Source organism: Grampus griseus (assembly GCF_964374135.1).
Source record: "Grampus griseus genome assembly, chromosome: 17".
Classification (NCBI taxonomy): domain Eukaryota; kingdom Metazoa; phylum Chordata; class Mammalia; order Artiodactyla; family Delphinidae; genus Grampus; species Grampus griseus.
In genome coordinates, this window is record NC_139011.1 from 31,637,412 (window position 1) to 31,651,237 (window position 13,826).

General features: G+C 34.8%; 1 protein-coding gene across 1 annotated transcript in view; it reads right to left on the reverse strand.

Annotated features, from left to right (window-relative positions):
• ZFPM2 (zinc finger protein, FOG family member 2) overlaps positions 1-13,826 on the reverse strand; it is a 463,419-nt gene that overhangs the window by 324,130 nt on the left and 125,463 nt on the right. The window contains exon 3 of the mRNA XM_082674700.1: positions 12,437-12,538. Coding sequence (XP_082530826.1) covers positions 12,437-12,538 — 102 coding nt within the window. The remainder of the gene's footprint in view (positions 1-12,436; positions 12,539-13,826) is intronic.

The following is a 13,826-nucleotide window of genomic DNA, read 5'->3' on the forward strand; positions in this document are numbered from 1 at the left end:
AAAATAAGTGCTGTCAATCTCAGTCATTTTATATTCTTTGTCTGGTGTATAGGTTACTTAATTCTGTAAAAAAATGCCATGTTTCCATCCTTATTAGAACGTACTCATGTATTTATTCTTTTCGTTTTATTTTACATTGTTAATACAATGCTCAAAGATGAAATAACCTTGATTAATTCATATGAAAAAATTAACAGGAAAAAAAACCAAAGAACTTGTTAAAATTCCATTCAATTGGGAAGGCTTGTGACTGTTTTTATTCAGGGCGTCACTTAAAAAGAATGTTATACTCTTGTTAGTATCAAGAGATTCTGCCATGAAAACTCAAAATAAGATATGTGATTCTCTGTGTATTTATCCAAATATAAACTATGTTTAACATCAAATATGTTATTTTCATTACTTTCCTATATATGACAATGTATTCAATAAATTTTCTTTGAAAACACGCAGCACTTTGCAATTTTCTTTCAAGGACACTTAAAATATGGCCCACAGGAATCCTGCCAAGTAGAACTCTGCTGTTAGCAAGAAGCTCACACTTTCCCCCTTGAGCCTTCCTTTCTTATTCCCCACAAGCTCTCCAAGAACCTCCAAGAGCTAGCCCTGCTTCCAAACACCAGGCAAGACCAGTAACGCCACTAGATACCCTGCTTTGCTGTTCAATTTCCAGGAAATGGCTAAAATTACAATTAGGTTTCTTTATTGTTTCTTAGCGGACCTTTTACCCAACTCTTTAATTGTTGTTTTTAACAGTTTACAGATGTAACTCATCTTCAGCATGGGTACTTTAGTTTCCGTTATCTTTCAGAAAATCTCTCCATTCCTCAGGCCCAAGAGTGACAGAAGGATAGTGCCTTCTAGGTAACGGTGGCACAGTTGGGCAGGTTTAACAGGAAAGTGAAAGCTTCTGTACAGGCAAAATGGCAACACGTTTACTACACTTAATATAAAATATATATAATTTTGCAAAAAACTAAACATTTCCCACGTATCATTAACAATTTAGTGCGTCCAGTGTGTATTTATCACTCTGTCCTCGCGATCACTGAAGAGATTATCATTGCTTATGTTATCTCATCAGCATTATGTCTCACCATCAGAGCAACCCTTCCCTTCTCCCTCTGTGCAAGCTGATCCCTCAGCCATTTTCCCACCACCCCTCCCACTTGGTAGTGGATGACCTTCCTCCCCCTTTGCCACCACTGCACACTGTACATGCCTCTGCAACAGAATCCGTAGTAATGTATTTTAATTATCTCATCATTTGTCTGTCTCCTTTGCTACCTCCCTTTGCTACCACTGCACACTGTACATGCCTCTGCAACAGAATCCATAGCAATGTATTTTAATTATCTCATCATTTGTCTGTCTTCTTTGTACTACGAGCTTTTTGAAGGTAGTATGAGTCCAAGTCATCGCTTTATCCTTGGAGTCTGGCACACAGTTATTCTTAACACTTATTCAATAAGTGTTTGAACTAATTAAATTAATTAATTCAATGTGGGTCTGCAAAGGTGCAGGGGAAGAAGTACAAGATCTGGCAAGGATATGCAAATTATATTTATGAGTGAATAAGTTGCTGGCTCCAAGTATCAGTCTCAGAAACAGTGTAGGAATTTATTATGAAGACAAAGATACAACAGTCCCCAAGGTCTAAGTGTACTCTTGAGGTTAAAACAACAACAGAAATAACAATAGCACCAGAAGAGCTGTTATCAGTTTGAATACAGAAAGAAGGGAAAACATACTTCTAACCCACATCAAATTTATAGTAAATTTTTAGGTAATATATTATTATTAAATTTAGCATTTCCATTACATTAAAAGTAATAAAACTCAAAAAAAAATCCACACACAAACTATTTGGTAAACTAGTTACTGGGATATAAAAGTTGAAACAATAAAATTTAAAAGAAATGAGCAAAATGTATTATGTAAAGCTTGAAAATATGGTAGGGACAGGAAACAAAAATAACTTTGAAATAATTTATAAAAGTTAATGGGTAGCAGATTCAGAATGGCTTAATATGAGACATAAATTTCTTTAGAGGCATAACCCTAAAGTTTGAAAGTTTCTGAGGTAGAAATAAAATGGTAATGAACAATTTTATCAATAAACAGTTTCACAGAAACGCAGGTATGTTTATAGTTATTTACCAAGAACACTCAAGAAGAGTTGTTTCCAATAGCTGACTCCATTTGCTTGTCTTTCACTCGCACTTCAACCTACCACAGTCTGGCAGCTCTGCTACAAGAGCTCCACTGAAATAGTTCCAGTTAAAATCACTAATATCCACGTGGCAATGAATTCAAGGGAAGTCTTTAAATCTCGCTCTTGACGTCTCAGCAGCATTTAATCCAAGCATGACTCTTTCCTCCTTAAAACTATTACATTCCCCTGGTTCTCCCTATCTTGGCTGTTCCCTCCTTATCAGACACTCTTGACACCTCTTCCTCTATCCTTCTGCTAGAGACAGGAGTTCTTCAAACTTCATGTCCAAGACCTCATATGTATGTATATATATATATTACCATCTACTCCCATGAATTCCATTGCCATGTATACATTGATGACTCTCCGATTTACATCTCTATACTAGGCTTTTCTCCAAACTCCCAGCCTATATTACCAATGTTCTACTCAACAGATCCACTTGGATGTCTCACAAAAATTGCAAATAACATACTAAAAATCCAATTCATCTTTCTCCCAAAACACGTCTTTCCTTCAATTCTCCTTACCTCAGTGAATGGCAACAAAACACGTTGAACAAGCCACACACAATGACAACCTCAAATACATCCGGTGCTTCCCATAACCCTCTTTCACCTCTTGATGAGACTACTACTGTATTTCTATTGTCCTTCTTCTACCCATTCTTCATATTGTAGTCAGAGTAGTTTATTTTTAATGCAATTCTGAGTATGCGGCTTATATGCATAACACGTCTTCACACAGATCTTGAATTTAAATGCAATGACAATATTTACCAGCTTATTTTACCAGCCTTATTTCACTCTTTCTATTCTTTCCTATACTGAAAATTGGTATGTAATGAGAAAAAATCAAGCATGTGTCCACCTTTTCCTTTATGAACAGTATTCAGGGGTAACTAAATAGTAGATGAGGGAAAGATTTTCAGAAGATAATAATATCAGTTAATAATACAGAAGGAATGATAAAATGCAAAAGTCACCATTTTGCAAGCCCTAATGATGTAATGGATCCTGGCAATAACCATTAGGTGAAAAGTTGATGGGAAACTTTATAACGGATGGATCAAGTGAAAACACCTGAACCACCTGATACTTTGTAAAATCACAAGTGAGGCAGAGGCCTTGTATGTGCTTACTGACATGATGCAATAGAAAGCACCCAGCAATGTATGTACAGTACTGTTGCCTACAGTATTGAATCTGAATTTCTTCAAGGATCTAGATTCAACTACCAACTTACAAGAAATGTATTTTACCTTGTGTACCCAATCAATATTACCCTTTAAATAATCTAGTAATCTAGTTCCAAATTTGTGGCCCATTAATAGCAAGTGTACATGTCTCTACGTACCTGCTTTTATTTTCCATAGTTTTAAACTACTTCTACTTCTAGTGTATGTCATTGTGTTGGTCTTGACTTATCCTTCTGAACCCCATTAAGTCCCTTTCTGAATCAGACAAAAGAGAAGCAAATAATTACATGGTTTAGGTTTCCTTTCTTTCAACATCTCAGATCAGGCATATATTTAGGTATCTTTTCCAGGTAGAATGCTGAGTCAACGAATGCCAAAAATTCTTGCACCAAAATAAGTATCTAATGCATACTTCCTTATAAAAGAGGTTACAAAGGGGATAGCAAGGGTTTTTCTTATATGCTACTGACAAGTGTCTTCCGGAAGTGTCCTGTTGAGAAGAATTCCAAGCTGAATTATGGCTCAGGAGGAAAGAGCACAGTAGAAGTCCTATTATTGGACAAAAGTGGGGTGAGCAGTGAATCAAAAGAGCCAAACCATGGAATGATTTTTAAAATGATAATAGAAGCATTGTATTTTAACTTATCCTATACAAAAGCACATTTAATAATTAAACATTTGATGTAGGGCCTAGACCTTTTAGTGGCCAATGAGCCCACTGTTGGTCCTCCAATTTCATAAACAGCATTCAAATGCTTCATCTACAATTTCTAGTTTGTTTCATTAGAGTGAGGATGTAAAAGCACTTGCTAAGCCATCTAAGGGCAGATTCTTTCAATATGTTTATGATTTTCTCCCTGATTTGCTGCAGTTATTTTGTCCATACCTACATTTTTTAGTTATTGCTCTTCATCCAGTCTTTGGAAGGTTTCGATATTGTTGCCCTAGAAACAATGTATTTTTTTTTTTTGCAAATATATTTGAGTGGTTTAGACAATATTTAAAATCAACTAAAAATTACAGTAGGATATATAGTTGGAAAGCATATAAGGGACTGCCCACATGATTCCTTTCTAGCTCCTGGCCTCTGTATTGGTTTTCTAGGACTGCTGTACCAAAGTACCATAAACTGGGTGGCTTAGATAACAGAAATGTATTGTCTCACAATTCTGGAGTCTGCAAGTCCAAGATCAGGTTCAGCAGGATTGATTCCTTCCGGGAATCAGAAGGATTCAAGGGAAGGATTTCTGAGACAATCTGTTCCATACCTCTTACCTAGCTTCTGGTGGTTTCCCAGTAATCTTTGGCCTTCCTTGACTTCTAGGAGCATCATCTCAATCTCTTCCTTCATCTTCACAGTATGTTCTCCCTATGTATGTGGTCTGTCTCCAAATTTCCCCTTCTTATGAGGGTACCAGTCATGTTGGATGAAGGGCCCACCCTAATGAGTATGACCTCATCTTAACTAGTTACATCTGCAATGACCCTATTTCCAAATAACATCACATTCCGAGGTACTGAAATTTAAGACTTCAGCATATGAGTTGTGAGGGGACCCGACTTAACTCACAACAGCCTCAATCAGTAATTTTCAGAGAAAGGGTGCAAATTTTAGTTTAATTAAGGGAGCTTCTACTGTAAAAGGTTAATTAATGAATTTTGCCATGGGAGCAGCATGTAGGATAGGAAAGTATGTGCTGTCATATATTTTTCTGGGATCATGATGTATTTATAAAACTTGACATTGTATTTTATTTTCCAGCAATCTGTTTGAGGAAAAGGTCACTGCAAAGCAAGGTCCAAAAAAAAAAAAAAAAAATTTAATCTCAATTCATTATCCTTTAGCTTGAATTTATCAGTTAAACTTGTGCAAACAAATTAGGTATTTGCAACTTCTACAAGCCATTATCTAAATATCCTTAATTCCCATTCTTGTACAACTGAAGAAATAATAATAATAATAAATTTGTATATTTTACACAGTTCTTATAACTCAAAGACATCTATTTCCACACAATAATCGTAAGTCCTCTGCCTTCAACCTACCTCTTTTTTTGGGTTAGGTTTATGTGTGCCCTAATTCTATATCAGAGTGCAAACTGGAGTAAAGGAATAAGATAAAGAGAACTATTTTTTACTGTGTTTATGTGGCATCCTGTTCTACAAAGAGTAAGGCTTTCATCTTTTAATCCGATATCCACTTAACTACAGTACAGAAGATTTATTTTGACCCCCTCTTGTTTTAGAAGGGGCTCAAAAGTCTGTAGCAATTTTTGACACTTTGTTATAATGTTTTTCTGAACCCCCCCACATACACACACACACACACACACACACACACACACACACTCTCCTCCCCGCCTCATTTTCATATGGACAAAAAGCGTTGGGATAAAATGATGGTTCATTATAGTGGTACAGAGCTCTTATCTTCATCCGGCAAGAGTCATTTCCTTCCAAAGATTGAAATGCAAATGTGAAAATTAATGATAACTGCATTATCTGATAGCAGAGATAATACCAATTCACTGTCAGAGTAATACACAGTCATTCTACGATTTCCTCTGCTTCTCACAATATTCTTCTTACTGTCAGACTATATCTATGGTTAACTATGTTTCATAGGTTTCTGTTAATTTACTTCAAATGGCATTTCCCAGATCTTATATCTACCACATTTTCCCAATCAAAAAGGAAACGAAATCAGAACTGTAATCTCCAAGCCCTTCTTTGGACTAGTAAAGGGAAAAAAACCCTGTATCATTAGTGTGTGCTTCTCTCTCACAGTGGTCTCCCAGCTGCCATTCCACTTTCTATAAAACACTCCCCATCTTCTCAGTTTAATTTCAGGCACAGAGCAGAACAAGCCTGATCATCTGCGTGGATCCACAACGCTGAACAGCACCTGAATGACGTGACTTCTTTACAGATTTCTTGAAACACTTTGAGTCCAGATGCAACAAGTACACACATCTGATTTTATGCTAGACATTTATTCTTGAAAATTTATTTACATTAAAATTTCTTTTACTGAATTATGTTTTAAATCCAGTTGAACAGAACATAGTTAATGTAGCCCTGTGATGATTTCTACATAGCGAAATCATTTTACAAAGTTGATTCACTATACAAATGTGGGCTTATCATCTGTAAGGCATTATAATGGCTTCTAAGGCACAATGGCCAAAATGCTACTAAAAGTAATATTAAGAGCCATTTATTGAGCACTTATGAAGTTTTGATCTCCATGTTTCACATAAAAAATCTCACGAATGAGGTAGTTATTATAATTAGCCCCATTTTATAAATAAGGAAACTGAGTCCTTGGAGAGTGAGTAACTTACCCAAAGTCACACAATTGATAAGTGGCAGGGCCAATATATAAACAGAAGTATTGTTGGTCTTCTCTACCCATTACCTCAAAATAATTTACCTCTGATGGTAAATCAGATTTCCATGTATCAACCTAGGAGGAAGGTGTGCTGTTCCATGGTGTATAACACAAAAATTATTCTTAATTTCATTCTATTAATTCCTCAAATCATCGATACAAGGTCTGATTTTCTACTTCATTTTTACTGAAATGGCCCAAATGCTTTACATATAAATACCAAAATCTATTTAAATAAAAGTACATGATTATCTGGAAAAGTTCATGTCAAAGAATCTAAATGACTGCTTGCTCAAAATTTTAAATCTGTGTATATTTGTATTAATATACATTATTGGGGGCTACATATAGCACAATTTGAGTAACATGATATGTTCCTTTAGTAGAGCTCCTAGAAATGTCAGTTAAAGCTGCTATAAGGCTGTTGGTAGATTCATTCAATATTAGACCAGGGAAAACAAATTATTCATTATTCCCATGTGCAAAAAGAAGTAACATGTTTTTAATAACATAAGCCAGAGAGTTGGCATTCCTAGAGTTGATGTTTATGAGATGTGACTTTTAAGGTACTCATTTCATAGTGGTGGATGACGAATTTATAATGATTTAACAGTATTCTCTTCCCTAAGTCTCCTTCTAAATAAATACACAAGTCAGCACTCCAGAATTTGGCGATGGACTGAGGTTCTAAAGATTTTCTTAAAGGAGGGAGACAGAGATGTAAGCATTGTTTTCAGAATAAGGACACATTCCAATTGTTGGCCAATGTGAGAGGTCCTAGGGTAAAGGGAGGCCATTAACATCTAGTAAATCCCACACTCGCCCAGGCTCTGTGCTAGGTATCATATATATCATCTCTTTCAAGTTTCATCCTCATAACCACGTTTCAAAGTACTTATTATTCTTCCCATTTTGAAGATAAGGAAACTGAGGTCCTGGCTGTTTAATATGCCCAAGGCCACAAGGCCGTAAGTGTAAGCATGGCTCTAAAATTTGTGCATTTTCTTCTGTAGTCTAGACCAATTCTCTACTTTCTAGGTTGACATGTTTAATTATTGCATCCTACCCAACTACACTACATGAATAATTAAAGAAGGTTAAAGGAGAGAAATGGTATCAAAAAGAGACAGTGTGGACAGCAGTCAGATTGGCCATCATTAAAATGTCTACAAATAACAAATGCTGGAGAGGGTGTGTAGAAAAGAGAACCCTCCTGCACTGTTGGTGGGAATGTAAGTTGGTGCAGCCACTGTGGAAAACAGTATGGAGTTTCCACAAAAAACTAAAAATAGGGTTGCCAAATGATCTGGCAATCCCACTCCTAGACAAAACTATAATTTAAAAAGATACATGCACCCCTATGTTCACAGCAGCACTATTTATAATAGCCAAGACATGGAAACAACCTAAATGTCCATCAACAGATGAATGGATAAAGAAGACATGGTACATATACACAATGGAATACTACTCAGCCCCCCAAAAGAACGAAAAAATGCCATCTGCAGCAACATGGATGGAACTAGAGATTATCATACTAAGTGAAGTAAGGCAGAAAGAGGAAGACAGATACCATATGATATCACTTATATGTGGAATGTAAAATGTGACACAAATGAACTTATCTATAAAAGAGAAACAGACTCACAGACATAAAGAACAGACTTATGGTTGCCAAGGGGGAGGTGGGGAGGGAGAGGGATGAAATGGGAGGTTGCAGTTAGCAGATGCAAACTATTATATATTGAATGGATAAACAACAAGGTCCTACTGTATAGTACATGGAACTATATTCAATATCCTGTGATAAACCAGAATGGACAAGAATATGAAAAAAGAATGTGTGTGTGTATATATATATACATAGAGAGAGAGAGAGAGAGAGAGAGAGAGAGAGAGAATAGAATCACTTTGCTGCACAGCAGAAATTAACACAACATTGTAAATCAACTATACTTCAATAAAAAAAGAGAGACTATGGCCAGCATTGTAGTACATCTTTGGACTTCTCCCTAGCACTTTTCACAGTTATTAGTGTACAATGACTATTTCTTAAATAGTTAAATGTATGAGAATATTGGCAAACTGAATTACCGGAGGGTGATAAAAGAAAAAGCATTTACTTAAAAAGAAGACAGAAATGATATAAGTGAGGTATAGGCAAATACAGAGGGAAAGGAAGAACAGTGGATAACAAGTATCATATGAATTAGATTCCAAGCAAAGTAATGTCAAGGTAATTTTCTTAAGAGCAAGAAAGAAGAATCAGACTTGAAAATAGATATGTGAAATACTGAAATAATGAGGTAATGACTTTTACACTGGCCTGAACTTTACTAGCTTACTGTGAGTCTAGCACTCCACTCAAATGGTGAAAGACTCATAAGAAATTGAAGATTATTCAAATAAGAGTCACAAATAGTTAAACATTAAAGAATTTCATCATTAGACATGTTTGCAAATGTTAAGACAATTTTGCTAAAGATTGTTTAGGTTCCACCTAATCATAAGAGTTAACAAAGGTACGAGCAATTATTAAATGTGACTTTTAAATGTATAACAAATAAGGAAAAAAAAATTGCTCTGGGGAATCTGCATTTGATAAAAATAGAACACTTCACAGAGGAGTTGATTCATTACCGAACTGAGCTATCAAGAAAAGTTGTGGAGTCGTCTCCAATCAAACTTTAAAAATAAGATAAATCCTGATCTATCTTAAATGATGTTAGCTCTATGCCTCAAATTCTTTAGATAATTTCCTTGTCCTTTGATTCTGTTCTATGTTTAGAGACAACTCTCTATCTTAGGGTGACTATCAGGACGGGGTGGGAGGACCTTAAAGTTAGGAGACCTTGAAATTACACCTGGCTCATTGCCTCATGTCTTAAGCAATAATTTGTGGCTAAATTCAAAACTAGATGCTTGGGCTTCCCTGGTGGCGCAGTGGTTGAGAGTCCGCCTGCCGATGCAGGGGACACGGGTTCGTGCCCCGGTCCGGGAAGATCCCACATGCTGTGGAGCGGCTGGGCCCGTGAGCCGTGGCCGCTGAGCCTGCGCGTCCGGAGCCTGTGCTCCGCAACGGGAGAGGCCACAACAGTGAGAGGCCCACGTACCGCAAAAAAAAAAACTAGATGCTTGGTATTATAAAAGTTTACCCTTGTTGTAACAGATGTACTACTGTGCTTTAAAAAATGCAGAAAAGAATTTTTAAAAGTTCTGCTTCAAGTCGCAACAATTTCAAAGCCATAATAATGGTCATTAGCATTTTATGTTCAAGATTTAATTCTCACAAAAGCCCTAAGAGGCGTTAATATTACTTTCCAGATTTTACAAATGAGAATAACAGCACAGAGAGATTAAGCAACTTGCAAAAATTCATCCAGCAAGTAAGCAGCAAATCCAGAATTCGAACCTAAAACTTTAGAATCCAGAGTTCATTTTCTAAGATGTTTGGAAACTGTCACTAAAACCTGGGAAATTTCCTCTTCTTAATACAGTTGTAAAATACCAATACTTTTTTTGAATAACAAAAATTTGGGTAAAAATATTGATATAATCACTATTCATGCAACAGCAAAAGTTCAAAAACATCCTGTATACTTTCTCTGACTGAAGGAAAGCAATGAATATTCTACCTTAAAAGATAAATATCCAACAGGTAGTCTTTTGTTATGAATCAACTTCATTAATCAGGGGATGTCAAAATAATAAATCCCCCTTTATTTTGCAAAACACCTGTAGGGAAAAAATGTGTTATCGATTTTACAATATACAAAGGATGAATTTCCTCCAGGCATACCTGCTTATAGGCATACATTTTTTCCTTTAAAGTTTTTATACATTCATTTGTGCCACAGAAAGAGTATATATGTTCTCACTGATATCAATTGAATAAAATGTTTATTAAATCAGATACGTTAAGTAAATTTAACTCAAAAGTGAAAAATCTTATCCTGAATGGACAGCATCGTGCTTTATCCTTATTCCTCTCTCTCTCTCTCTCTCTCTCTCTCTCTCTCCCCCTCTCTCTCGCTCTCTCTCTCGCTCTCGCTCTCCCTCTCGCTCTCGCTATTTCTCTCTCTCGCTCTCTTTTAGCTAACACATAACTTTATTTCTGGAAAAGCTTCCTGAGAAAGGAAGCACTGGGTATGCAGTATGTGTTTAGTAATTCACCACCCCCTGAATTTGCTTACTTACTCACAAGTCGCTGGGAGCACTGTGGGTCCCAGGTTTGAGCAAAGAGGAAAACCAGCCGCCTCCAAGTTTGCCCCTCTGAGTGAATCCAGAATGTACCCTTTGCAAGTAGGCATATCAAAAGGCCATCTAATCTAATTTAAATGTAAAAACTCTTCTACACAGCATATACGTACTTAATTCTATGAATAAAGAACCATACAACATAAAGTTCACCCACTTTTTTAAGTTAAATGTAATCCCCAAGAAAAAATAAATTTTTCCAAAGTTTTTTTCTTATTTTTTTAATCAAGAGAATTCTTCCCTTCATTAAGACAGAAACATTATGCAATAAGGTGAAAATGCCAGATGTCCACATTTTCTTTCAAACTCTTAAAATGTGGTATATGGTACTTTAATTATAATATGTTTTGATCCCAAATCTTGTGTAACATTATGCTATAGTATACAGAATACAAACATCTGTGTGTATCACGAATAACATTAGAAATGACATCATAATAATCAGATATACTGTATCTTCATTTTTATTTGCGTTATATTTTCCAGCTGCTGGTTTCAGAAAATTACCACTGGAGTTCCTCTCTTCTTCACGCACAGCAGAGAGCAATTTGCAAAGTCATGCAAGGGTGAAAATGTGATTGAAATATAGGGATCTTTCTTAATGAAAAATGTTACTGCTTTGGAAATCATGGCTAAAACTATTTCAAAACTCGCTTATATCCTTAAGCCCTATGACATAACAGTCTCCATTTATAAATATACCATCAATTGTAAATTAGTTGGCACCAAATATAAAGGTTTTTAGCCACAGAGTTCTTATGAACTGTACATACTTATATAAAATTGTGTTGGTCTTCTGGAGTATTTTAACAGTTTTTGTTTTTCTTGAAATGATTAAATATCAATGAACTTTAAAATCAAATTTAATTTTCATTCATAAAAGTAAAAATATTACCAAAACCTTGAATCAAAGTGGGGCATCTGTTAATATTTTCTAAACTTCTAAACACATACTGGGATTCAATCTATGACTTACAACATGACTATACTAAAAGTATTTCTTTGGAGTATTGTTACTTGTTTGAAGCTTTAAAAGTATGCCCAATTTGAATGTGGATACAGCACAAAGATCTCTGTTCAAAGAAAAACCAAGTAGAATTAACTAAATTCCTACATGAGTATGAAAGAAAACAAAGATGAAAAACTTCAAGCAGTGATAACACTTTGGTTTTTATAGTTTATTTATCAAAGATAAAAATCCTCTTTAAATAATGATATTTATTCAGCCTACCATGTAACCAACATACACACAAATATTTTTTTTAAATCAAAAGTGAGAGTGTAAGAGTTTTATAATTCAATTAAAATTTAAGAAAAAAAAAGTGAATTCCTCATAGTAGCAACAGATGATTGAATTTTAAATTTTTTGTCCTACCTGGTCCATCCCAGTCGTCTATCTCAACTCCAGGTTGCCCCGGTTTCTCTGACTGTGTGTCCCCATCTGATTCTGCTGTCTCCTGGACTCCTTCATCATCACCTAGAAAACACCAACACGCAAAGAGGAAGGGACATGATTAAAGCCCTCTATTTGAAATTCAAATCCTCCTAGAGGGATGTCCGTAGCATATGTGTAATTACATATTTGTTACAAATATTGTCATTATATTGACATAGGTCTACGATTAATCATTTTGATAACTACTGTGGCTTTATAATAAAGAAAATCAACATTTTCATAAATAAATAAACTGCTATAAACATTAAAAAAATCTCCATAAAATTTTTCATTTGGAATTATTAATATTAACAGAAGAAGAAAATAAAAAGCAGTATGTAATTATTGTAGTGCTTTCAATACAGAAAACTGTAACATGCTTATTTTCAAATTACATTTTTATAAAGGCAATATGCAGCAGAAAAGAAATACCATAGGAAAAGACATACTTATGTTTGGGTTGAATTTAGGTTATTTTGAAGAAGATTTTCTTTTTCCCCAGCATTAAGTGTGCTAAAACTTGTTTGTATTTATTTTTAAAATGGGTATAAAAAGGTCATAATTGAATTACTGTCATATAAGATGAGCCAGTGACACAAGTCTTCACAATGCAAGAAGCTGTAAACCTATACTTGTTCTTGAAGAAGCATAGCTAGTTTGCACAAAATCATGCCTTCATTTTCACATAAGAAAAGAAAAACAATGTAATATATTTTGAGCAAAAGTATATTTATGGCAAAGAAGGAGAAACATCTTAACATGCAATCACATTTTAAAAGTTAAGAGTCTAATTTGTAGGTACCTTCGTTTTAAGTGATAATGTAACAAGGTACTGCTGCTTTTTAAACGAAAGTAATTGACTTTAATACAGTGCACACAAATATATTAATCATTCCTATTTATAAAGGATAACAGAAATCAGAAAACAGAATGACAAGAAAATGTGATGACAGAAATGAAAAGAATGTATACTAAAAACAGGGCAACTAAACCTTTAATCTAATAATGCTAAATTTTTAAAGTTAAATCGCTTGCCCTCTGAAGTATTTAATAACTATTTTCCACATAGTTGTTAAATCTCTAATAGTACTTAAATCTTTATATTATTATACAAAAAATACATTGAATTCTTAAAATCTTTCAAAGTAACCTAGAAAATACAAAATTTTCAGGAAACAATTACTACAATGACATTCGTGTGATGTTGATATGAGTTCTGAAGTTTAAACTTCATAAATTTTATATTCATTTCTATATATAGCTTCACAAAATGAATCACTTTAAAAAGTGGAATAAAAGTAAAGAGAGATAATGTAGAAACCCAGTGACA